The 26,368-nt window shown below is 48.6% G+C and overlaps 1 protein-coding gene across 2 annotated transcripts in view; it reads left to right on the top strand.

The window, feature by feature from the left end:
• The window catches only part of CRCP (CGRP receptor component), a 55,488-nt gene that overhangs the window by 27,702 nt on the left and 1,418 nt on the right, over window positions 1–26,368 (top strand). For both annotated transcript variants that reach the window (XM_017832537.1, XM_017832536.1), the window contains exon 6: window positions 1,296–1,425. In XM_017832537.1, the coding sequence (XP_017688026.1) occupies window positions 1,296–1,425 (130 nt within the window). The remainder of the gene's footprint in view (window positions 1–1,295; window positions 1,426–26,368) is intronic.

Raw genomic sequence — 26,368 nt, 5'->3', positions numbered from 1 at the left:
ATTTTAGTGTGTTTTTAGTGTATTTTAGTGTGTTTTAGCACATGGAGTACAGTGGAGCAGGTGGCTGGAACAAGAGCCAGGACTGTTGTTCAAGCCAGTGTCCTACAGTAGTTCTGGAGCTAACAGTACTTGGAAAGCCACTCCACAGGGAATTTCATCCTTTGATCGGGGATAGTCCCCAGAAACAGTCATTTGCAAATGGATATTCAGTGTCTGCCTTTTGCTACATGAGTGGATTTGAGCTGTGTGCACTTCCACTCATCCAGGATCTGTGGATAATGCTGATGATCAGACTGTGCAAAGAGGGCTTGTAGGACTCTGAAGAAAAAAAACAAGTTAATTGAATATACCACTCAGCTTTTCAGAAGGCACGATGCATCTGAGTAGCTGACAGTTTATAGCTGGAGCTGATTAAACCTGCATTGACTTGGAACCATAATTAATATAAATCACCGCTCTTCAAAGGACATTTTAAAGGACTTTGTAAAAAAAAGAAAACTCAAACCCCACAATCCTAATTGGTTTCATTTGCGTTTGAAGAGTTCTTCTGACTTGCTTTTCCAGTCCTCTGACAAGCTTTTTTCCCTTTTAACAACTGCCTATAAATTAGGGCAGTTGTTTTACTGGTGGCAGTGATATAAGAGTTCCCACAGCTCCACAGTGGGAGTAGGTCCCCAATTAATCTCATGGAATCATATAGTTGATTTTGTGACAGCGTATTTTGTGTTGCTCAGAGCTTTTTAAATGCCTTTATACCCAGGAATCTCCAGTCTAAGCAAATTCCAGTAAAGTGTAGCTGCTGGAGGATTAGGTGGTTTCTTTTATGGCCTGGTTACTTACAGTCCAGGTGCCAAGGTTCAGGGAACCACTCTCAGGATATCTCATTTCAGTGCTCACATGAAAGCACAGGAACTTGGGAAAACAGGTCTGGAAGGTAGGTCTGAACGAGACCTCAATGAAAAGCCTGGCTCAAGACATGGATGTGTAGGTTGAGAGAGACTTGAGGAGAAACCAGGGAGGAAAGGCTGTTCTGAGCATGGTGTGTTCCTTGTTGGAAGGAAAACAGGGTCTCATTCCAGAGTGCCAATTGTAGTGGTTAACAATGGAGCTCTCCTTTCTTTTTTTTTTTTTAAATACTGCAAGAGTTCTGCTTTGTAAAATGCTTTTGTAATGAGCTCAGACTGTATCTTGCCTCCATTGACAAAGTATTTCCCAATGAGTTGAGCTCTACTCTTTGGAGCTGAGGAAGGAAGTGTGGATTTAATGATGACAGTGGATTGTTTTTTGACCTGCAGATGGTAGAAGAAAGCGAGGAAAGGCTCACAGAGGAGCAGATCGAGTCACTTCTCCAGACAGTCACGAGTATTCTTCCAGGGGATCCAGAAGAACAACAGGGAGTCTCGGCAATGGCAGTGGAAGACAAAGGTGACCAAGCATAGGAGTCTTCTAGACCAAAGCTGGCAGCAGTTTCAGAAGAGAATCAGCTAATATTTTTCTGTTTTTAACTTGATACCGGTTTAATCCTGTACTGGACATAATTGTAAAATATATTACCATTTTTATTACTTGGAGGTGGTGAGGGACCCAATTGTTTACAAGAAAGCACAGAAAAGGACACTATTGTTTTGGTGTTTTGTCATCAACAGGGATGGCAGTAACTGAGCCTGTAATGGAGCAGCCTGAGAAAGCATGGGGCACAGGGTCTGAAGCTTTTGTAATTTTTCATTACCCATGTAACAGCTGTACATTTGAATAGGCCCATGTACAGCTGGCAATGTTTGAATTGTCACAGCAGTGCTATAATGATAATTGCTTTCATAAGCTTTGGAATTGCCCAACTGCCTTTCAGAACAGGGGCTGCAATGCAAAGCCAACTTCTGGGGCTGTTTGGTGAGCAAAACAGGAGAGAGGTACAAGAGCTGCCTGGGGTCTGGCCAGACACTTCCAAGGAGGCTTTTGGCATCACAGAAGTGAAAGGATCTGTCCTCAAGGGTGTCTGGCAGTCCCTCCTCAATAACAGAGAGATCCAGATCACCAGCTAACTCAGCAAATTGCCTCTGAAACCAGGGAGTTGGGCCAGTTTACAGCAGAGAGGCTCAAATCTTAAAGCTCTGACTAACAAACAGCAGAATATTGAGGGGTGAGGTGTGTATTTGCCCTTTGAACATTAATTCCAATATTTATACATAGACCAGTCAGTCCTGTGGATGTGCTGTTGGTGGTGGAATAAATGAGTCAACACCGAGGCCCTAATCTGGTTTAGGAGAATGAGAGTCTGTCCTGGATGAGGCAGAATTTTCTGTGTGCTGAGCTTTTGTCTGCTTAAGGATTTCAGGATCAAGTGTTTAATGTTGAAAGCCTTGATGATTATAATAAATCATTTGTGTGTGTGTATATATACACACATAAAGTCAGGAGCTACCATGGCACTGCTTCATGTTATGGCTGCAGACCATTCTTTTGTAATTATTATAAGGTACTGGAAATAGAAGTAAAATTTTAAGTACATCCTGGGAATTTTGTGAATTGCAGACAAGATATTAAGACCTCAAATCAGATATCTGACTTTTTTCCCTCCTCAGGTCTGTCATGGCTTTATTTTGTGTTTTTATGCAAAGAATTTACGCTTTCTGAGCTTTAGTTGTGCTGTATATGAAAGGGACTGATAAAGTCCCGTGCCTGGGGGATTTGTGATGTGTGTTTCCATGGTATTTAAGCTTCTTTGATGTTTGGAGAGGAAAGAAAATTATTGGAAAATGTATTTGTTGCCTCTTAAAGATAATTTATCTTATATTAAATGCTTTCCAAGGCTGGAGACTAAAGGTACATTTTGTGTAGTACAAGAGGGGGAAAGTCCTCAGTGGTTTTGTGAATACATCAATATGTATTTTTCTCTCTAAATGTGCAAGAAAACAAGACAGATAAGTGGATTGTATCACAGAATGACATGCAATTAATTTTAAAATTAGCATTTTTATTCACAGCAGTCACTGATGTTGTTTGACATGCTGTGGCCTTGGGCTGCGAGTGTTTACATTTTTATCTGTCCTTTTCTAAAATTAGGTTATTGAAGTATGTTCTAAACTTATAAAAAGCAGATGGAACCAGATCACAAGTATCCTTAGCCAGCAGGAATGTTTTAACAGATCCCCGAAGGTGGATGCTCCATCCTGGGAATTGGTGGTTGGTTATCATCATGGGTGTTTGCCAGCATCCCTGTTCTCTTGTTGTGTGGGTATTGTACAAGGTGCAGGAACTCATTCATTTGCTGTTGTATTTAACCTTTTCATCAGTATCAGTTCCAGATGGATACATCTGTTGAATTCGTGGATCATTTGTTGAGACTCAAAGATGCATAAACGATGCATAAATTTCCCTAAAAAATGCTATACTAAATGACATTTGAAAGGATCTGGGATTTTGGCATCTGCATTACATCAAGAAATGATTTTTAGCTCTCCAGTCCGTGCTCTCTGTCGCTGTAAGTCCAGGGGGGGAGTTACTCGGGCTCCGAGGGCAGGTTTGTGTTGTGTTTCTCACTCTGGTCCATGTTGGAAACCCAAGGTCAGAAATGGTTTATGGAAAGCAAATGTCACTTTGCTGCTGTGACACCATTTTTCCAGTGTCTTGCATGTTGCACAAAAGCCCTGCCCCTCTCCCAAAGCTGCTTTTTGTTTCCTTAACTAACCAGTTAGACCACAATAGATGGACCCTGTGACAGTTCTGGTGGAGGAGAGGAGGCAGCACCAAGAGTGGCTGATGCTCTGGGGGTGCAAGAAAGGAACGTGTGTGTCGGGCACTGAAAAGCTCAGTCCCTACTTTTTGTGAAGAAACACAGTCCTCAGCACCTTCTGCATGTTTAAGAAATTTATATTATTTTTACTTTTCTCATTTTTTCTCTCCTCACTTTTATTCTCTGTTGTGTGTTTGGTTTTTGGCAGATGAATGGCTTTGCCCAGGGCAGCTCTTGTGCTCTCAGTGGGAGAAAGGGGGAATGAGCTGCCAGAATTCCTTTGCTGTTGAGATACTTTAAAACACCTGGGGTTTCTCTTTTCATAAATTCAAGCCTGAGAAGCCCAGATTTCTTTGGCTGGAGAAGTTTTATTAGAAGAAGCTTTATTTTATGGGAGGAGGAGGAGCTGCTTCTCCTACCTGGCTGTGCTCTGCTGCTGGGCAAGGAAAATAGAGATACTGGAAACAGATGTCCACAGGGAATTTTGTGGAAGATACAGGAAATCCCTCCTGATATGCTGAGCAGCTTGGGTGGAGGTCAGGCTGTGGCAGGGCTGTGTGTGAGGCTGTGCCCACCACTGAAATGCAGAATTTGACAAGCAGGGAGCAAACTGCATTTGGTTTGTGTTTGTATGGCATGTTCATTAGCTGAAGGTGTGCAGTCCTAGTTAGAAAAAGCAAACCCACAAAATTTGGAGTCTTGGTTTTCTTTGGAAGCAGGTTTTCTCCTGCAGCAGGTCTTCAAAGAGCACTGAAGTTGTGCATGGAAATGGTGTCCACACGTGTGTAATTCATACTTTGCTCTTCATCCCATTGGAAATACATGTTTTTTCCAGCTGGTGGTTGAAGGGGGAGGACTTGGTTGACCCTGTCTGAGGTGGGAGGTTGGACTAGGTGATCTCCAGAGCTCCCATCCAACCTCAACATTCCTGTCAGTCTGTTTTTCCTTCCTCCCACTATGAACTCTATCTCTCATTAAGGACTGGGGTGCAGCAGACTGGGAGTTCCTCCCTTGTCCCCCTTCCCATCCATGCCTTTGCAGATGGGAGTTTGAGGCTCTGACAAAATGCAAATACTTTACTTCTGGGATATCAGCAAAGAGAACGGGACAGACTTGAAGGATTGCAGCGGGATTTCGTGTCGTGGCTCTGGGTTTATCAGTTGCTTGAGGCCTTGAAATGGGGGTTTATGGAGTTGCTCCATGTGAGCAGCTGAGTCTGCTCCAAAAGAGGCTCCTCTGGTGTGAAGGATGTGTCCCAGGATGCTGCTGAGATAAGGTGGTGTTGCAGTTTTCTCTTGAATTTTGCTTGGTTGAAGCAAAATTTTCTCTTGAAATTTGCTCCATGGGCCAAATTAATCAGTAGTGCCTCTCCCCTGCCTTAAATTTGGCCCAAAACTCCTGCACTCTGGCTGTGCTGGGCCCCTCTGCATCGAGCCATGGGTGAATTATCCCAGCCCAAACTGGGATCATTCTGGATCCTGGTTTTCAAACACACACATTTTTATTCTGTATTGCATTTTCTATGATGAAACCTTTTATTGCCTCTGCCTCCCTGGGGTGGCAGCTCTGCCACATTTGGCAATGTGCAAACAGCACGTTCTGAATCCCAGAAATTGCCTCGCTTCCTTTGGCATGACATCCACTTCCCTTGCCTTTGGACACAGGCTTTGGAAGCATCAGTCTCAACTGGGAGCTACTGTTGTTTGAGTGACTTATGAAACACTTCAGGCTTTGGCAGAGGGGAGTCAGGAGAGCCTGTGTGCACCTCAGCCTGGCCAATATCAGGCTTTTCCTTCTTTTCTTTTTAATTTCTATCCATAACCAGCCTTTTCCAGCCTGTTCTTGTCCCAGCTTCCGGAGCAAAGGGGATGCCAGGCTGTTCCAAACACAAGGAACAGGAAGATCTTCTGTGCCTAAAAACTTGTCAGGTTTTTTTTTTTGTTTTTTTTTGCAATATTACCAGTTGGTTTCAATAACAGCATCTGGTCCCAGTATCTCTCACTGATAAGGACATTCTGTGGTTATGAAATGTTCCTGGTAATTCAGAGGGACTCAGAGAAGTGTCTCAGTTGAATCCTCCAGTGCAGGCAGGCGATGCTCACACGTTCACCACACAGCAGCTGCCTCTTCATCCCATAAAACAAAGCCTTACATCTGAATCTGAGTGACAACTATTGTCCTTTCTGGATGACACAGTGGCCAGACAGGCATTAACCCTCGGCTCCTGCTGTTCCCAGAGCTCAGTTCTTCACCCTTGGAGATTTATTCCCTTCCTGTGGATGAGCAGTGCTGGCTGGAGGATGCAGCGTGTGAGGAGCCAGCGTGGCAGGACAGGTGATGGGAGATACCCATGGATGGCTGAATGGAGCAGCACCTGGGGAATGAGGTGCATGTGGAGAGGGGACTGGCTTGCAGGGTCGGTGTTTGCCACCTTGAGAGCTTTCCATGGGGTCCAGCAGAAGGAGAGTTACACAGTGCCTTTGGAGCTGGACTTGATCAGCCAGCTCTGCCACCAGCCTGTGGCCTCAGGGAAGTTGTTTCTCTTCTCCCTGCCTTGGTTTCTTCTTTGGCCAAAGCCCTCGGGGGTGACAGGGGTGATCCATGGGCTGGGCACTGCAGGGCTGGGGGTTCACAGCTCCCCAAAGCCCTCAGGGTGATCTGTGGGCTGGGCATGGACAGGGCTGTGGGTTCCCAGCAAAGCTGACCCCTGGAGTGCTGCCCAAGGGCCTGTTTAACATTTCTGTGCATCCCCAAGGATAAAAGAGCCTTTTGTGCTGACAGCTGGGAGCTGAGGAGGAGGCTGCAGCCCTCGGCTTCCCTGTGCTTTGGGAGCAGTGTGTGGGTGTCCATGACTGCTGTGACCGTGATCCCGTCCTGGACACGTGAGTGTCCGTCATGCTTGGGGCTCTGCTCCCAGCTGGGCCAGCCCTTCCACAGCAGCCCTGACATGACCATGTCCTTGCATCTCTGCAGTGGATGCTTGGAGGTTGTTCATTACAGGGACAAGAGTGTGGAATTCCACAGGGCACGGAGCTGCCAGACATCCCAGGAATTACCCCAACACGAAGACACGTCCTGCGTGTGCTGCACGTCCCCATCGCTCGCGGCAGAGGTAACGGGGAGCTGACCTGTGGGGTGGAATGACTTCCTAAGGAAAACATCTGTGCTCTTGAGTTGGGCACAGGATCAAGTCTGAGGGTGGGGCTGAGCCATGGAGCCAAAGGAAAGCATTCCCTTGCACCCAAGCACTGGCATCACAGGGCTGATGGCCATGTCCCCTTCAGGGGACAGCCACGATCCCCAGAGCAGCAGTGCAGTTAGTTTATTTAATGGTGGACAGAGGGTCGTGTTTCTTCAGGAAACATAAATTGTACAGGTTTCTCTTGTGTGTAAACTGCAATTGTAGGAGCAGACCCTGAGCTGGGGCACATGGATGTTGCTCTCTGGACCTCAGTGACATGACTGTCATGTGTGCCAGAGCATTCTATAACTCAAGGAAAACAGGGAGGGAGCAGCACTCGGTGTTATCCCAGGGAGAGTTTGCAAAGGGCAAGCTGGGAACACCAAAACTGGCCTTTTTGCATCAGCAGGGGGCTGGTGTTGGTAGGGAAGACCCAATTTGTGTCCCAGAGTGAATGCCACAGTAGAGCTGCTGATGCTGGGGATGTGGGCAGGGACATGGGAAGAGCAGGGCAGGGAGCAGGCAGCTGGAAAGCCACCAGGAGATAAAAGAGTGGTGAGTACCAAAATGAGCAAAGAAACTCTTCACTGCCTGAGAGAGCAGCACCTTCACCTGGGCAGCAAAAACCTGCCCTGGGGATGCTGGTCCTTCACCACCAGCTTGATAACCCAACACTCCTGATGCTCCTCTGTGAGCTCAGGGAATGGGATCCCTGTTCCCAGGTGAGATCCTGTAAAAGGGGAGGTGCTTTGGATCAAGAAAGGCAGAGAACTGATTGTCCTTGGGGTGTTAAAGCTCTTTAAAACATTTTAACAGCAGCTTGGATGCATCCAACTCCCACACACCCCCCAGAGGAGCCCAGGGACTTCTCTAAAGAAGCCCAAAGTACCTTTAAAACCACGAGTGATATTTTATAACCATCCCAGAGCGAGGAAGCTCAGGTTAGCCCCCTTTCCAAAGGGCTGCTCTGGAGACATGGATTGGGATCCAGCCAGCTTCCCTGGGGGGAGTCGATGGCAGGGTTGTTTAGGTTGGAGCTGCCGGAGACGTTGACAGAGAAAATATTTTCTGTTCCCACAGAAAGAAATCCCACTACAGAGTTTTTACTGAGCAAAAAGCAATGCTTGTGCTGAAAAAAAAATGGGAGCTGTGGCCAAAGCACAACTGAAATGCAGAGAGCACTTGGGAAAGATTTGTTAAGCCCCAGAACTTTTGCTTGCCACGAGCAAGAGTCTCCCTGCACACGTTGCTTAAATTAATTTACCTCTGCATTAAGGAGCTTTATTTTATTAACTTTAATGTTTATAAAAACAACCATCTGAGATGCTGTTAAACTTTAAAGATACGTAAAATAAAGCCAGCCTGGAACCAGCCAAATGGGGTGAGAGAACATCTGAAAAGAGAGGGGAAAGCCAAAAAATCATCGGGGAGGGCTCGGTGCAAACAGTGCTGCTGGGAAGGGACCTGCAGGGGGGGTCAGGGCCCTTGCAAATATTCCCAGCAGGGCTGAGTGCCTGGTGCTGCTGGTACCTGGGGGATTAGAGCATCCTCTGAAGGGCTCTCCCAGCACCTCTGACATCCAGCCTGGGGAGGCAGGTGGGTGAGGCTTCCTGGGAGCACCAGACAGTGCTGGAGACACTGCACTGGGCACAGGAGGGTGGTGGTGGCACTGGGGCCTTTGGTCACCTTGACAAGCTTCAGCACTGAGCACAAGGGCCTGTTGAGTGCTGTGTTTGGAAGCCTTGGTGAGTGAATCCCACCCCTTGTGGGGATGAGTCCTCCTCCTAAGGAGCAGCTTCACTGCCCGACCCTCTGTGGGCAATCGGTGCCTGGTCCAGCTGAGCTCCTGCTCCAGCTGTGAGAGGAGAGCTGGCAGGATCCCCCAGCCTTTGCTTTATGGGGCCTCATTGTTCATTTAAAAAAAGAGGGGAAAAAAAACAAAAACAAAAAACCCCAACAAAACCAAAAAAACCCCAAGAACCCAGCTCTTTTCTTGAAAATCCCTCCACCTCTCACCCCAAAACCCCACAGCTGCCCCACCACTTCCCAGCCCGGATGGTGAAGTCTGCCATGAGCTGGGGCATGGAGCAGGGCTTTAACCTGGCACCTCAGTGCAGGAGGAATGGGGATGAGCTCAAACCATCAGTCCCAGTTGAAAACAAGTAACCAGATGCCTTCCCCACTGATCCCATCAGCACTGGGATGCTGCAGCAGGACGAGAACCTGGTATGTTTGTGTCTCTTCAGAGGACCATTCCTCTGGCTGGGTTTGCTCCTTATGCACTGGCTGCTTTTTTTCCTCTTAAAAACCAGAGATTTAAATAACTCATCAATTGCTGCTCTTGGATTTTAGGGCATTTGCAGCTTTTCCCTGCCCTCACGTCTCACCCCACGTCGCTCCCTGGGGCTCCCCTGTCATGGGATGTCAGGTATGGGGAGCAAATCCCTTTTATTACAGACCAGACACTGTCAAGAAATAGTCATCCCAAAATAGAAAGTCTGAGTTGTTGAAATTATCCAGCTCAGCAGTGAGCAGGGGTGGGTGGAGGGGCTCTCCCAGCTCTTCCCACACTTTATTTATGCATATGCTTTTATATGTAGTGAAATTTAACCCCTGGAGATGTGTTAAAGGCTTTAAACTTGTGTTCTGTTGGATCAGAGGTGTTTTTGCCAGATCTAAAAGGATATTCAAGATTTTTCCTCCCTGTGCTGCCTGTCAAGGCGGGGAGGGCATCAGCAGAGAGAAACCCAGGGGCTTTTTTTGGCAGCTGTGGGTCAAGTGTCTGCTCTTGTTCTGGGCTGGGAGGGCTCTAAAAAAATGCAATTTTTTTGTTGATTCATTGAGTTCAGTTCTCTGAGTGCCCCAGGACACGATGCACAGCAACATGTGGTGAGCTCCAAAATGTCGTGGGTGGACAGAAGGCAGGTGGGGGCTGGGGGAAATGTGCAGAACAAGCACTTTGATGCCCCTGCAGAGCATCATCCCAGTCCCCATCTTGATGCATTGGGCACCTGGTGTCCCTTGTCCCGTGTGGAAAGTGTTTGGTGCCACCTGGGACTCACCTTCCCAGGGCTTGGCCGGGCCCTGTTCCCCATCCCAGGGGGCTCTGGAGCAGCCCCTTCCCAGCCTCACCAGCTGCAGTGTTACATTTCAGTCCTCTCTGAATCGTTTCAAGACACAGTTGCTTTTTTTTTTATACTCTTCAAGTTCATCTGCAAAGGTCTTTTTTTTTTTTTTCCCCTTTTGTGTTGTCCATGGATTTCCTTGCTGTCGTGGCACAGCAGCCCTTCCTTGGGGTGCAGCAGCTGGAGGGAGGGAAAAGGATGCTCCAAGAACGCCCACACAAAACCTGATGGGATCCAACTGCTTCCTCCCAGCAGGTTTGCTCCTTCATCACCCAGCAAAGCCCAGAACCCCCCCCCAAATGCTGCTGCTCCCCCTGCCCACACCCAACATCCGTGAATGGGCTGGGGGATGGAAACGCTGTGTCAGGCCAATGTAAACATTTTCCCTTTTCCTGTGCAGCATCCTGCCCCCAGGCATGGGATCAGCAGGAAGTTGCCTCTTTCCCAGCCCCATGGGGCTGCTCTGAGCAGGACAGGTCCCTCTGCCTGTGTGTCACCACCCCAGGTGAGACCCCAGCAGTCGAAGCCACTGAAGAAGGTGGCTCAGACACTGTGTGTGTTGCACTGGAAATGGCCCTAAAATGTTCCTCGTTCTCCAAGAAGCTGATGGAGGGCAGGCAATTCATCCCTGGTGCTGGAGTTGTCCCATCCATGCCAGGTGCCTGCAGCAGGATCATTGCTGCCCCATCTTGGAAACCACCAGGTTGGTGAGATGAGATGGGATGTGCAGCATCTGAATGTTCACCCCAAAACCTGTGAGTGACTCTTCAAATGCTGCTTCTTTCATGATTCAGCCTCCAAATGCTGTTTCTTCCTCTTTGGACTCTGCATTTTGAGCTTTTCCCAGTCTTTTCCCCTGCCTTTCCACAGCTTCAGCACTGGAGCCTTCCCTCCAATGCCAACTGAGCTGGTTGTATCAGGACAGGAGCGGAGGCTCCAAGGAAAACCATAAATATTGTGGGACCAGTGCTGAAGCAGGGAGCTGGCAGGAGGGGGGTGAGGCTGAGGATTCGGCCTTTCCTGCTGGAGCCTCAGCAAAGCCCAATAGTTAATCATTAAAATATGCTTATGTGTAACTAATCTCTGCAGGACAATGAACTGAGAAATTATTTAATGCAATTGAAATGGGTCATAGTAGTTGCTATAATAAGTGTGTCCCGAGCCAATGGGAGCCATCAGGCTCCTATAAAAGCGGGTGGGGAAGAAATAGCAGCTGGTGGGAAGAGATCACCAAAGACCCGATGCGTGTCCTGAGCTGCCTCTGGCCGTGCTGAGATCCTCCCAGTCCGCCCCACATCAGGCTCCAGCTCCAGGCTGAGCCCTTCTTCAGGCATTGGTGATCCCTGCCAGTGGATGCAGCGGGAAGGACGGGATCTGCCTGGAGCAGGCACTGGCTGTCCCTCAGCGCTGCCCGGGGGGCCGGGATCGCCTGTTTGAGACTAAAAGGATGAAATGCAGCAGTGCCGTGAGTCGGGGGCTGCACTGCTCTGCTCGGGGCTGAGGGGATGCTCTTCCTGAGGTGGGTTGGATCCATGGCAGGGGCTGGTGTTGGTGGAATCCCATTTGGAGCTGTGCTGGTGTTCTCACAGTGTTATCCCATAGCACACCGAGCGGATGCTGCTGCTGGAGCTTTGCAGTGGGAACAGAGGCGTGGGGAATGAATGGGAATGGATTTTAGGGGGCTTTAATCTGCCTGTGAGAGGGATTATATCAACTGGGCTGACCCCGACACCCGTCTCAGGTCCCATCCTCCTGCACACTCATCCCTTGGCTCCCAGCCTTCCCGCCGGCAGGTTTTGGCTTTGTCCCTGATAATGTTTGCAGCCCCATGGGATTGATGTGCCAGGTGCCACTGGTGAGCAGAGCTGAGACCCTCCAGCACAGCACTGACCATGGCTGGGAAGAGAATATATTTGCTGGAGGGAGAAGTGACACCGGAGATTTCTGCCAGCCTCTTGCCTGCCTTAAAAATACCCCAACGAGGTGTTAAGTGCAGCTGTTTCCAGTTCCAGGGTACAGACATTTCTTCTCCCAGCAATGCCAGTCCTTAAATAAGCAGTAAATCCTAACATCTCTAGGCATCATATTCATCCTGCTACTTGCTCTTTCTCCAGGCTTTTAGTTTACCAGTGTTTTATCTGTCTATTTTTGTGACTTTTCTGCCTTTTGTCTGATTTTAAGGCATAGGCAGATGATTTATACCAAACCCCACACGAAATCAGCTTTCAGCCCCCTTTTTTCCTGCTTGCAAAATGGGTGCAAGGAGTTTTGGATGTAATTGTTGCTGTGCTGGCCAGCTGCTCTCTGATCCAGAAAATAAAAGAGCACAGCCTGTTTCCTGTTAAATTTTGCTGGTTGCATGGGTTTACATTGTTTGTCTCATGTTTTATGGCTTTCAAGCTGATGTTGCATTAAGCTGGCCCGAGTTTAGGCAAGAAATCAAATGCAGGCACTGGCAGGGTTCCCCAAACACATTCATGAGGGTTGATCCCATTTTCTTACTCACTGCAGGAGCCCTCCCAGCGCAGCCTCGCTGTGTCCTGGCCCTTTGCTTCGGTGCTGTGCTGGGAAAAGGTGCCTCTTGGACAATGTGGGAGATGGGTTTGCTGGCTGTGAGGTGTCTCCTGCCTTTCTCTTGACCCAAGAGCTTGTTTTTCATCCTACATTCTTCCCTGTCCTGTTGAGGAGGTGAGTGAGAGCAGCTGGGTGGGTGCCAAGGCCACCCCACAAAAATCACAGACTGGGGCAGAAATTCATATATATATATATATATATACATATTTATGTGTGTGTTTATAGAATAGGATATAGAATCATAGAATAGATCAAGTTGAAAGGGACCCCCTAAGGATCTTTGAGTCCAATTCCCTGCCTCTCACCTCTACCTAAAACTAAACCCTGTGTTCTAAGAGCATCATCCCAGTGCTCCTTGAACTCTGATGGGCTTGGTGCCATCACCCTTTCCCTGGGGAGCCTCTTTCAGTGTGTGCATGTGCATTATATAAATGGATATTATATATATATATATGTATATTATATATATATATATGTATATTATATACAAAAAAAAGTATTTTAGGCAAAGCAGGGTGAGTTTCTCACATCCCTGCACAGGACATGCCATGGGGGCTTGGTGCAGATAAACAGGGCAGGGCTGATTTGAGGTGACACGTTGCAGACCTGGACACTTGATGGTTTGGTGTTGTCATCCTTGCTGGCTCTCAGCAAGCCTGTGCCATGAGCTGTGATTACATCCACCAAAAAAACCCCACCAAAACACTAAAAACTGCTTTCCCTCCATCCCAGGTTAGTCAGAGGCCGCCTGAAGGGATTTCTGCCCAAAGGAACCAGGAATACTTGGAACCAGAAGCCTTGATCTAAGGGCTAAAGCTTCTTGCTGGCCACATGAGCGAAGAAAGTTTCTTGCTTGGTTTTACAAGCATCCAGCAGTGTGTTGGCCGAGGAGTTCTGCCCTTTCTGTGCCAGCTCTGGCAGAGAAAGCCTCATTTTTTTCCTTAGGAAAACAAGAAATAGAGAATTGCTATAGGACTGAATGGGAGAGGATGTGCAGAAGTTAATAATGGGAAAGACACTGACCAAATTTGACAGGTTCCCATGGCAATAGGTGGAGGGGCATTGAGCATTAACTGTAAATATCTGTTTGTGTGTGTATTTAGAAATGATGGAAAAGCTGTGCAGGGGGTCTTGGAACCAGGATGGGCCGAGTCACTCCTGATTTTGCCATTTCTGTGCCCTCTCTCTCCATCAGAGCTGGAAAATTGCTGTACTGATGGCTGCTCTCTCTTATTGATTTAAAAGTGCTATTGCAGGGGGATAAGTTCATTATTTGCCTCTGCTGGGGCAATTTTGGGTTTCTTAAGGGAAAAAAAAAATGGAATTGTCTTTTTTGTGCCCCACATTTTTCACATAAGGGGGCAGAGCTTCAATAGATTATTTCTTTGCTGCATTTTATTCTTCTCTGTCCTGCTTTTTTAATTTCACATCTGTTTTATGGTTGAGGGGGATGTTATCCGGTGATTAGAGCAGGGGGAGGGGAGAAAGGAGGTCTGGATTTCATAGCTTATCTACAATGAGTTTATAGTTGTTTTTTGGTGGGTGAAGATTTCAGCTGTCCTCACACCCTCAGGTTGCCCAGCTGGATTTCACCACTCCCATGACTCTAACAAGTCTGATGAGTCCATGGCAGCCCCTGTGGAGGGAGAATTCAGGTTTAATTCAGTTTCTTTTAGCTGATAAAATCAAGCTGAGCCATGCAGGAGGCAGGGGACGATAAAAACGATGCACATCTGGAACAAGGAGCCGTGGTGGGGATGGGATTTTAATTCTGCCTCGTCTCACCTTTAACAGTGTGAATTTTAACATCGCCTGTAGGAAACTCAGAGAAAAGGGCTGCACTGCTTTATTAGCAGCATTGGTGGTGTTCCTGCAGAGCTTTATGTCATTTTAAGATTGTTTTCACTTCTGTAGCTGCTTGTTCCTGCCCGTGGAATGCAGGGATGTGTGACAGACCCGCTGGGCACTCGCACGGTCGCTGCTTCCAAACGCCCGTGCCTGGCACGTGATAGAGGTGCCGGCGGATTTAGGGGACAGGATATTTTTGTTTTCAGAACTGCTGTGGTTGCAAGAGCCAAGTCCTGAAAGACCAGCCAAGCTGGCCAGCTTCTTCCAGAAAAACTCTGCATGGACTGAGCCAACTGCCCGGGCAGGAGGCGATGGCACTGATGGCACTGATGTCTCACTGCCACCATCCCAACCAGAGGGTTTGAAAGCCTTTGATTCCCTGCAGGCAGAGCTCTGTGTCTTTGGCAGCTGGATTTATTTGGTTTTTTAGATGGTGGGGTTTGTGAGCTGCTCCTTCACCTCCTTGTGCTGTTTTCCAGACACAGATGAGATAATTTCTTGTATCCCCGGCGTTATAAATAAGCTGATGGATATTTAGCTCACTAAGTGGCCACCACACGTGGTAAAGCTTTACTAACTCAGGACTTGATCCTGCAAACCCCTGGGGATTTCCAGCTATTTAATCTTCATGGGACAAGCCCCACAAAAAATATCTTATCCCTCTTCTCTCAAGGGTCAGCTGAGAGCATCACACATCACTCAAAGCAAAATGCCTTCAGCAGTGTGGTTGTGAGACTTTATAGCAGCTCCAGCTTAGCCAGTCTCTGTGATATTGCCTTTTTAAAATATATATGTGTGTGTGTTTTTAGGGAAACTTAAAGAAGGGGAGGGAATTAGGCAGTGGCTTGTTCTCAGAGGTCCCCGTGCTCCGCCTGCACGCACCCGTCGTGCCACATCAGCAGCTGTGTGCGAGCCAAGGACATGGGGAGATAACTGTAAAAGAGGAGAGCATTCCCCCCTGCACTGTGACTGGAAAAACAGCTACTTCTGTGTTTATTGGATGGCTGGGACTGCCTACCAGCTGGAAAAACCTGAGGACTCTGCACCTCCGGGGGCTCCGACAGCTGGGGGAAAAAAGTCTCTCCCCGTGAAATAAATCCATCTGATGCCTAAAACACCTCTCCTGCAATAAGAGGGATGAGAACTGCATGGAGATATTCCTGTGCCTGTAATTATTTCTCCAGACTTGTGGCAAAATCAATTTTCAGCTGTCACGTCTAGAAAGCAGCGGACACGAGATCAGAGATGGGGGAATGTGGAGCCATTTGTCACAAAATGCTGCTTTATGGGGTGGGAGCAGAAACAACTTCAATCCTCTCTGAGCCACAAGCGGGTTGAGGTTGGATTGTAGTGACCTAAAAAGAAAGTCCACGTTCTCCTGACTTCAATAACCTCAGTTTAAATCCTCCCAAAATGGTGCTTGCAGCAGAAAAGGCAGCCCTGCTTGGTGATGGAGCCGGCCCGGCTGGGATTTGGGCTCTAAGGGGTCGCAGCCGGGGCTGGGGCTGATGGGGAGGTGGGTTTCTTGGGGCTGCAGCACCCAGGTGGTTTGAGCTGGGAGGGTCTGACTCACAGATGTGCCCAGACATGTGGCCTGTCCCTAGAGCAGTGGGCTGACCTGCTGCAAAGTGTGTCCGATGTGTGAGCACGTCCATGTCAGGCTTTGCCCTGCCAGGGCAGTGGGGAGTGAGCTGAGCTGTTCGTTTTTCAGGCTGATGCCCTTCCTGGCAGGTAGATGCAGCTGCAGCTTGGGGTGGGTGAAGAGCAGGACAAGTCCAAACCCTGCATGACCCAGGGATCACTGCCTGGGAGCCCAGGGCAAAGCTGGAGGTGGAGGAGCGATGCTTTCAGGTTTGCACAAGGGTGCTGCTGTGCCTGCAGTTCAGGTGGATCCCTGAGCTGGCAGCTGAGGCCTTTTGCAGGCAAACACACCACGAATGGCACCTTTCTGGTCCCACAGTGATTCCCATGGCTTGGTTTGGGTGGCTTTGGCTGTGGAACACAGACTGTGTGGCTCTCAAATATGCCCAGCAGGGCCCCAGCCATGGGTGCAGGCACCAAGTCTGCTCCAGCATCCCCTGGAGAAAACCTTGCTCTGCCAAGGACAAACTTTGCATGGCCACTGTCATCAGTACACGAGGCAGCCAGGCCAGAAAAATACCAGTAGCAGAGAAAAGCAATAAAAAAGAGTGTTCCTCTGGGAGTCACTGAGACAGACTTCAGCATCCTTCTGAATTAACCAGTGTCCTCACTGGGTTCAGGGCTGACAGGTTTAGTCTGCTCCCGAGATGGACTGTGGGAGGTGCAAGGTGTGATTCTGGGTGCAGAATTATCTTATTTCTCCTGCTGTGAGGGGATGCAGAAAATGTCATCAGCTTTATGTCTCGTGGTGCCTGTTTTCCCTAAACTCAGAGGCTTGTGAACACAGTTCTTGGATTTTTCTCCTCCTCTGGGAATTGTAATTCTTCCCTGAATGTCCAGGCTGGGGTTTTTGACTCAAGCTGCATTTACAGACACCGTTGTGGTGCTGGGTGCCAGCTGCCCCCATTGCTCCCCATCCTGCTGTGATGTGCAGCCAGGAGTGGGTTGTTCCCATTCCCTACCCCTCCTTCAGGGGTCTGGAATCACCCTCAGCCCAAGATCAATTTAGGGCATCTCAGAGGCCCAGATGTGGAGAGGGACACCCCAGGCACCTGCCCTGGGCTTGAAATCCGTGCTGATTTAATGGTTGGCAGTTGACTTTGTCAGTAAGGTGCTAAGTCCATCCTTTTTCCCGTGGTCAGAGGGCTGTTTGTTCATACCCATAAAGGCACAGATAACAGGATTGACTTAAGCACATCTTTGACACAGAGCCAACTAAGCACTTAGCAGGGTTGCTGGGGGAGGGAAGGATGCCCAGCCAGTGCTCTGAGCTGTGAGACAGCACAGGGAACACACAGGACTGGAATTTCTGAATTGCTTCTACCCAAAGGCCAAATGAATTTCCCAGACACACAGGACAAGCTGAAATCCAACCCCCTTGCTTTGTGCTTTATCCTTTCAGTATCCTCCAAATCCCTCTGTCCCCTCAGTTCCTTCTGTAAAGGCTCCATCTGTAGACAACCTTCTACAACAGAGGTAACGGGGAGATTTTTTGAGGCTGAAGTGGCAGCTGAGCCCCTCACCCCTTCCTGGCTTTCAAAACCACCTTTACTGAGTTTAGGGGATGAAAACCACAAGCACCAACCCTTCTCCAGCTGCCTCTCAGTGAAGGAGAGATCCTCCTCGTGTGAGACAGCCAGGGAAAACTGGGTTCTGCAACTGCTGCTGAGGTATTCGAGGAAAAAGGATAATATTTAACAGTTCCAACATGAACTGGCCAGCAAGCTCAGCTCTCCTTGCTCCTGGCTAGAGGAATAAGCTGGACAGAGCCAGAGGGAAATTCTTTGCATTCTTGGGATTGGGAAGGTGGAATTAAGGTAAAATACTCCTGGATGAGGGCCAGAGTATCTGGAGTAGCAAGGTTTCTCTTGCTTTTAAATATCACACTGGAATTGAAGAATATACTTTTGGAGTGGAGTTGGTGTCAGGAAAAGCATTGGATTGGAAGTCCAGGGAGGGAGAAAAGGACTCATTTTTGCCTCTGAGTGTGCCAGACCTCCAGCTAGCAGAGGTCAGGGCAGCAGTGCTGGGGACTGTGCTTGCTCACATGCTGGCCCAGCAAATTGTGTGACGTGGCAGGAAAGATGCTGCTCACCAGGCAGGCCTTGGGATGGGTGCAAGGAGGCAAAATCTGTCACTGCTGCTGGAGCTGTGGCAGGCTGGGCTGCCTGGGGCTGTGCAAGATGTGCCTGCCTGGCTCCTCCAGCCTGCCCTGGACCCAGAGCCTGGAGGGAGCACGGATACAGGCACTGGGCAACAGTGTCCAGCTGGTCTCTGCCACAGCAGTGATGTGGAGAAAAACTTTGGTTTATGTTGTGGCTCATGTTTGGAAATAACATGGGAAAAAGGGCTTGATGTAGGCTTCTAAATAGCACCAGCTTTCTGGACTCAGGGATGCTCTTCCCTCCTCCTCCTCCCACGAGCAGTCCCAGACGTGCCATGTGGAGTTCCACGCATAGCTGGAACGTAAAGCATGGGAACAACAGTAAGCCATGTCTCTGCTGAGGGAAAACCAGGCAAAAAGCAGGCACAGCCACCAGGACCTTCTTCTGCTTCTCTTGGAGCTCTGCAGACCCCGAGCTGTGCCCCTGCAGCCCCTGCTCTGCTCCCCCCGAGCTGTGCCTTTGGTGGGGGGCTCATCCTGAGCCGCGGTGAGGAGGAATTACTTCCAAGGAACAAAACAGGAACAGGCCAGCAAGGAAGAGCCAAGGCAAATGTCAAAGATGAGCAATTGAGTGCTATCACTTCTCGTGGTGTTTATCCACCAGCAGCAGCCAGGAGCTGAGCTCTGTCTGTACTGAGAGCTGTGTGATGCAATATTTGATGGGTTATTTGATCTGTGGCTCCCGGGTGAGCATTGATTAAAGAAGGGCCCAGCGTGGGGCACCCACTACACACAGTAGCTCTGTCTGCTTCATACAGCAGCATCCTGCTTTCCCCCTTCCCCCTGGAGAACAGCATTTTCTCCCCCCGGAGGTACTGTTTGATTGCCACAGATTGGAAGGCTTTAAAAGGGACTATCTCTGTGAGTCACAGTCAAAGCCATAAAAGAAAAACCAATAAAGCCATCTGAAAAGTGCTGTTTAATGGATTGAGGCAAACTTACTGGAAACAGGATACAGATTGTTTCATCTTTAAATCGTTAGTTCAAATCCAGCTGCATTTGGGAGCAAAGGACATTTATTCCTCATCAACAGCTGTCAGGGAAGAGAAATGGGGGAGGGATTTTACCACCTGAAAGGAGTTGTTGGTTTTTCTGTGCTCCCAGCAGCTCCCTGAGCTGAAAAGCCTTAGGGGTGTTGAGTACTCTGGAAACTCAGTCCTTACAGGGCAGAGCTTTCCATGTAATGAAAATACTCGTCACTGTGGTGAACACAGGTATCTGCTCACATGGAAAATATTTGTTTGCTAAGAAAATACTTATTTTCTTAGCAAATAAAACACCTATGAGCTACACTGTGTTCACCCCTTTTGACAGTGATGCTTTTTCACCACCTCAGTGGAGCAGGAGCAGCACAAGAGCTCCTCCGTGTCAGCTCTCCAGGCAGTTCAGTGTCGGTGGAAACCATGTCCTGACAGGCTCGTAAAAGTTTTATAACAGGCACTTTGCAAGGGCCCTGAGACACGAGGTAATGGGCTGTGATTAATTCCCCCATCCTGATGGTATCACTGTCAGCTCAGGCCCCATCCCATGAGTCGGATGATGGCAAAGCCCAGCTGGTTGTCGCCCCAGCCATGAGGGATTTGTACCATCCCTCTGGGAGACAGGACAGAGAGTCAGATCTGATTTGAGGGATTTCAGGATTAAAAGGGGATGTTTTCCCACATGGTGGTTTCCATCCTTTTTATACCAAGATCTTGCTGCTGGTGCCATCTCCCAGCCCCGAGCCCTCGAGTCTTGTGGCTCTGGTCAGCTGCCAGCCCTGCTGCAGTGATGGCAGAGGGGATGTCCCAGCCATAGGAGGATTTGGGACACAGAGGGCAAAGGGCACAAACATCTGTTGTGGATGAGCAGGGATGAGTGTCCCTTACACTGCTCATTGCAGAGGCGGCTTTTCCCAGGCTGAATTTTGGGATGTTAAATCCCTTGGGCTGATTTTTTTTTCCCCCCACTTGGCAAGCAACACAAATTTGGGGAATATCCCGTGGGATTGTTCCCCTTGATATGACCCTGCAGCAGCACTGGCATTTCCACAGGGTGTTTGTCTGCAAACAGTGACAGCTGCTGGGCCAGAGCTTCTGTATGTAAAGAAGAAATATGTTTTCAGTTTGATTTAGCTTTTACATATCACTATGTTAATGTTAACGAGTCCAACTCAACCTGTTTTCCTGCTCTTGAGGAACAAAAGTTGGCTCTTTGCATGGAGCACCGAGAGAGAAGGAAGTGGTTAGAATGGCCTAGGGCCACTCTTTGTCAGAGATGAGCTAATCTATAGAGGTGAGACTCCTCCTAGAGCTGCACTTCCAGGGGCAAAAGAGCTGCTGCAGGTCATCCTCACTGCTTGCCTGGCCAACTCACCCGGCTGTGGGTCAGAGCAGTTGGGAGATGTGCCAGCAGCTGGCGCAGGCTCAGGCTTGTGCTCCAGCCTGACGCTATTCCAGATGTTTTCACAGTCGCACACGTGGTGGGCACGTGGCTTGTGCTTCCCCACTGCTGCAAACCAGGTGTGTGACCCCAGGGGACACCTGAGCCCTGAGCGGGGCTGTCAGCGCCTCGTGCCTGTTGCGATGCTTGGCTGTGACTTTCCTCAACTTAACAGGGCTGCAGTTGGAGCACTGCACTCAGACATTTGCCCGGGACAGCGGGACTGTGTGTTTGGGATGGTTTCACCCGCAAGATCCACCTGCAAAAGCCAAACCGAGCGGCAGCACTCGCCAAAATATCCTTGTGTGAGAACCAGCCTTTACCTTTACAACGCGGGGGGGGCGGGGGGTGTGTGTTTTCGTGGTGTGAGCGGTGACCGGGCTCCCTCTCCCAACGTCCGCCTGGCACAGCTGGCCAGATGTGCGTGCACGTGGGCCCCTCCAGACGCTCACGTGGCGGCGGCGCCGCCCAGATGTGCCCGCGCGCGCCGCCCGGCCCAGCTGTGCGCGCCAGATGTTCCCGAGGCCCCGCCCGCGGGGGGAGAGGCATCGGCCACGCCCCCTCGGCTGCCAATCATCCGCTCCGGCCCAACCGCGGCCCGCGACACATCGAGGCCCGCGACCAATCAGGGCGTGGTTGTGATTTCCATGGCAGCCGCAGCCGCGCGGCTCCAGGGCAGGCGGCGGCGGCGGCGCGGTCGGTCCCGGTCCCTGTCGCGACCCCGGTGCCTGTCGCGATCGCGGTGCCTGTCGCGACCCCGGTCCCTGTCGCGACCCCGCTCGCTGCCCACTGCGATGGTGCCCGAGCGGAGCCGCGGCGGAGGAGGGGCGGCGGCGCCGCTGCCGCGCGGCTCCAGCCCGGCGCGGGGGCGGCGGCAGCAGCAGCGCAGGTGAGGGCGCGGCCGCACCTGGGGCGGGCGGGGCGGCCCCGGCAGCCGCCACTCCCCGTGCCCGCCCTGCCCCGCCCGTGCCGGTGCCGTTTCAGTCCCGGCCGGGCTGCGGGGGCCGCGGCCTGAGGCGGTGGCGGGAGTGGGTCGGTGCCCGCGGGGCTCGGGCCGGGCCGTGCTCCCGCAGGATGCGCCGCGGGGCCGGGGCGCTGCTCCCCGCGGATCCCTGCAGGGTAAATCCCAAAGTTTCCGTGCGGGGCGGGAGAACTCGCTCGGAGGAGCGCCCGGCGCTTTGTTCGGCGGCGGAGCGGCGTCGGGGCGGCTCGGAGCGCCCGCGGGGGGCGGCGGGGATGGTACCTGCGGCTGCGGCGGTCGCGGGCAGGGGCTCGGGGAATGGCTGGGTCGGGAGGGACAGGGAAGCTCATCTCGTTCCAGCCCCTGCCGCGGGCAGGGACACCTTCCACTAGCCCGGGTTGCTCCACGCCCCGTTAGATTTACAGCTTTGCAGCCGTGGACTCTTATGTGCCGCTCAGCTGGAAGCGGGTTCGCTGCTGGCGTCGCTGGAATGAGCCCGTTTGCGTTTGCTCCTGGGACCGTGTTGTGCAGATTTCTGTAGGTCCGTGTCTTTCCAGCGTTGTGAAGCAGTTCGGTTCTCTGCAGTGCCTTACCCAGGGAACGGGGTGCTGAAATCCCTCTGCGGAGCCACAGCCCATATAAAAGTGCACAGAGCGGTAGCTCATCTGCTCTTAGGGTGCCACTGACTCTTTTTCATCTTTTTTCCCTTTCTTTTTCCTTTATGCGTAACTTGAAAGAGCTTGAAGCCTCTGTGTGTTGCCAATAAAATTCCTCTCGTTGAATTGTTCTCAAGCAGTAACTGTAGAACTTAACAAATGCTGTTTATTCTTGCATAACCGGGAGCATGTTGGTAACTCTTTTTTGACCATCTTATGTGCAAATACAGATTTCTCTATATGTCATATAGGTAAGTAGAGCAGAACGTATGGAGTTATTTTCTTTAATTTGAAGCAGAGCTTTTTAATTAGCTGAATTTCAATTAGTTGAATTTTAAGTGCTTTGATAACCTTATTGGCTGTTTTGGTATGTTTTTTTCTAATGGTTGTTAAGGAAACCTGTAAGTGTTGCTAAATTCAGAGGAAGGACAAACACTTCTGAGTTTCTCTGTACACACATATGTATTTATTCATGTGTGTATCTAATTATCTGACTAATGGAGGATTATGAAGAAAGCTAGATTTAGGGGTGTCTTTTTGAGGGAGATAACTGGTAAAAGGAAAGTATACAGCTTTCTTTATCTCTTACTGATTATAGGATGGAAATGCATAATAATGCATAAAAAGCATATTTTTTTTTACTCTTTGTAACATGACTGTGCTAGAAATTGTGGAATTATCACACAGTTGCATGTGTTATTCACCTATTATGGAAATTTAAGATTCAGCAATAGAGTATGACCATGAAGGTTAATCTGGCCTTTTAAATTTCTCAGAGCTTTAGAGTTTTAAAAAAAAAAAAGGCAACCTTGAACCTTGTAGGTTCAAGGGAATGCAAATGTGTGAACAATATTTCTAAAGTTCCTACAGTTTGCACTATAAGGGAAAGTTGTTCACACATCTGCATTCCCTTATCTTGTCCATCTTTGTCATTCTAAGTGTGAAACTGCTTTTCAGGAAGACTGGCTTCACTAGGTCAAGTTTGCTGTCTTTCATCCCAGATGCTTTCTGCCACTGGTTAGTTCTTTGTGGGCTCCTTATTTCTTTGTGGAGGTGAATAAAAATTGCTCATTCAATTTTATCATCTTTTTTTTTTCCTATATGACTAATGGGAGGAGAAATCTGGGGGAAACAGCTGCAGGGCTTGAGAGCCATGAGGACTTAAACAGCTAAAGATGGACTTGCTACTCAAGGCTTCTTGATTTTTATTTTTAACTTTGAGCATTTTGCTTGGGATTTGCTTCCTGGTGCTGTTCCGTGACTGGTGGTAACACACATCCAGCCTTTGGGGGAATCATTAAGGTGATTGTACCAACGCTGCTTTGAAGGGATAAAAATGCTTCCTGAATACTCAAATTATTTTTGGAGCAGTCTTCTAAATGAGCCTGTGATGGTTTGGGTGGCTCCTTGAAGTGGCTTTCTGAGAATATTTCAGCTGTGTTCCCTGGTGTTGTGCTATACCATTATCATGTAACTGTTGGCTTTCCTGTGCAATCTCCTTTGTGGTGAACACGCACAACCAACCAGAAACAAACCAGTTCATTGAAGGAAAGGTGTTAGGGAATTCCTTTCTTTAGCTTTCATTAAGGAATGCTGACAGACTTAACACTGTGTGCAACTTGGGCTATTTGATCAGCTTAATCTAGAACTTCCTCTAAAAAATATATTGTCTCCAGTTTTCTAAATGGACTATTTCAAAGGTGATTCTTGAGAATTCTCAGTAGTTGCTGCCTTTCCAGTATTTATTTTTACATTGTGAGCTATAAAGGAAAGTTGTTCAGTGCACTTGGGCAGCTGCAGGAACAAGACACACTCCACAAAAATCTAAGCTGTGCCACCATGCTTGCCCTTCCTAGAAGATGATCCTGTTATCAGAATCTGAGCCAAAAGCTTGAGACGTGGAAGCAGAGGACAAGCTAATCACTGAAAAATGCTTTATATATATGTAGAGTTGGAATTTTTTTTGAGATGGATAATGCCAGTGTTGCTGTCCTGTCAATTTAGCCTTGGAAAAAAGCTGTCTGGTTGAACATGAGAAGGGAGGTGGTCCCTTTCCAGCCTCCAAAGTGAAAGTCTGAGCTCTGGAGCTCGAGAGGATTCCTCGTGACTGGGTGGTAAAGGAACATCTTTTTTTTTCCTTTGGCAGGGGATGCTTCAAACAACAACAAGACCCGAACTGTTCTAACATAAAATACAAATGAATGATTTGCCTCTTGACTAAGCTAAAAATCTTCAACATTTTTTGGATGAACTCAAGGGAAAAGGTCTTGACCTGCTGCATGCAGGGGGAGGGAAGGAGAATGAGTGTCTGCAGCAGAAGGAAACAAAGCAGTCGGTTTTGCTTTACTAACATCATCTAGTGGCTGACTCATAGGCCTGACTTTTCTGGGCATAAAACTCAGTTACATACAGTTCTGCTTGGCTGCACTTTCTTGTGATGAAACTTGTAGATCCTAATTCTTTTTTTTTTTTTTTTGAGTTACACTTAAATTTTTCTGGGAGTTCTTTTTAGTCTGTCATTTGAAACTTGCTGCCAAAGGCCTCTCTACCATTGTTATCATCTGCAACTTCCTCACTGTGTTGTGTGTGTTAGGGGGTTGTGTTTGTTTTTAGTGGGTGATTTATGTTTTTTGTTTGGTTTGTTCGGGGGTATTTTTATTAAAAAGTTGTCTGTGCTTGTAGGGTGAGTGGCACTTTGCTCCCCTTGGGTCATAGTTGGTAAAAGCAATATTTTAAAGCTCTGCTTAAATGCTGACAAGGGATTGCTGATTGCCTTGTTGGGATTTTTTGAATGCTGTCAGTTTAGTTACTGTCAACAGCAGAGCATTAATAACTTCCATAATCCTTCAGGTTGACAGATGTGCTCCAGAGCACTTACTCATGGGGAGGAGGGGGAAGGTGGGGTTGATTTGCAGGCTGTTAGAAGGGCAGTAACTTCCATATGTCATATTTATCCCAAAGAGCTTTACTTGTAACTTCAGGCCCAGAGGGGAGTTTGCTGGCTCATAGGATAGATTAATTTGCTGAGAGGAGCTGTTTCTGACCGCTCCTCTCTCGGTTTCTTGACATACAAAGCCCTGGTCTTGCCACAGTTTATGGCTCCAGGTATTGATTCCAGGCAAAAAAAAAACCAATACAGAAGGTTGTGGAAGAGTTTAATTCTGATCCTTTATGGTCTCACAGCCTTTGGCATCTTTGAACTTACCCAAGCAAGTTGCTGCATCAAATGAAAGTATTTGTGGTTGATTGATGTGGGGTTTTTGTCACGTGGGTGGGGGTTTGGTGGTGTAGGTGAGTGGTCAGTACTCAACCCACTCACAGGCTGCAAGGCTCCTTTGCATTCCCAGCTGGAATTGTGCCCAGCATGAGTCATCATTCTGCTTTACCCGACCTGTGAGTTGAGGATTTCAGCCTTCAGTCTCCAGGCTTTCCTCCAATACTGCTTGTTGTGAAAGCTGGTGTTGGTTTTGTTCTGCTTTGGAGTGATATTCTGATAGAAATGACCAGAGTAAAGCAGTGGATGCCCTCGGTCTTGCTACGTTTTTTTCTAATGATCAGTTGCCAGTTACTTTAGAAGAACATTAGTGATTTCAAGGAGTGGTTTTTAGTTTGGAAGATGGAGATTTTTGTGGAAGGTTTTTAATTTTATGGAACTTACTCAAACTGAGTAATGTTAGGGATTGTATGAAGTGTAAATATTTGCAGGTCTTGTGTGCTCTGTGGTAAAACACTGTTTCAGTTGTGTTAACTTTTCTCTTGAATGAGTACTGACTTTTGACTAAATCTTTACTGTCTCTAAAGAATTCAAAGAGATTCTGTGTACTTTTTGCTAGTTTTAAGCAGAACAGTTTCACCTTCCCTAACTGTAAGTTAGGTCTGCATGCTGAATCTTTCAGAAGAGAAACTTTCTGATTCTTGGTGCTATGGAAGTATTGAAATCATGGTCTATTTTTTTTCTTTCTTTTTGAGCATTATTCAGATGACTTCCACTTAAATTTTGGAGATTAATTCACTTCTTTTTCTGTAAAGCAGCCAAGGAGCTCCCCACGCTCTCTGGCCAGAAT

This window comes from Lepidothrix coronata, unplaced genomic scaffold (genome assembly GCF_001604755.1).
Source record: "Lepidothrix coronata isolate B3197 unplaced genomic scaffold, Lepidothrix_coronata-1.0 Scaffold203, whole genome shotgun sequence".
Taxonomy (NCBI): Eukaryota; Metazoa; Chordata; class Aves; order Passeriformes; family Pipridae; genus Lepidothrix; species Lepidothrix coronata.
The sequence above is the reverse complement of the archived record's forward strand: the minus strand, read 5'-3'. Positions and strand labels throughout refer to the sequence as shown.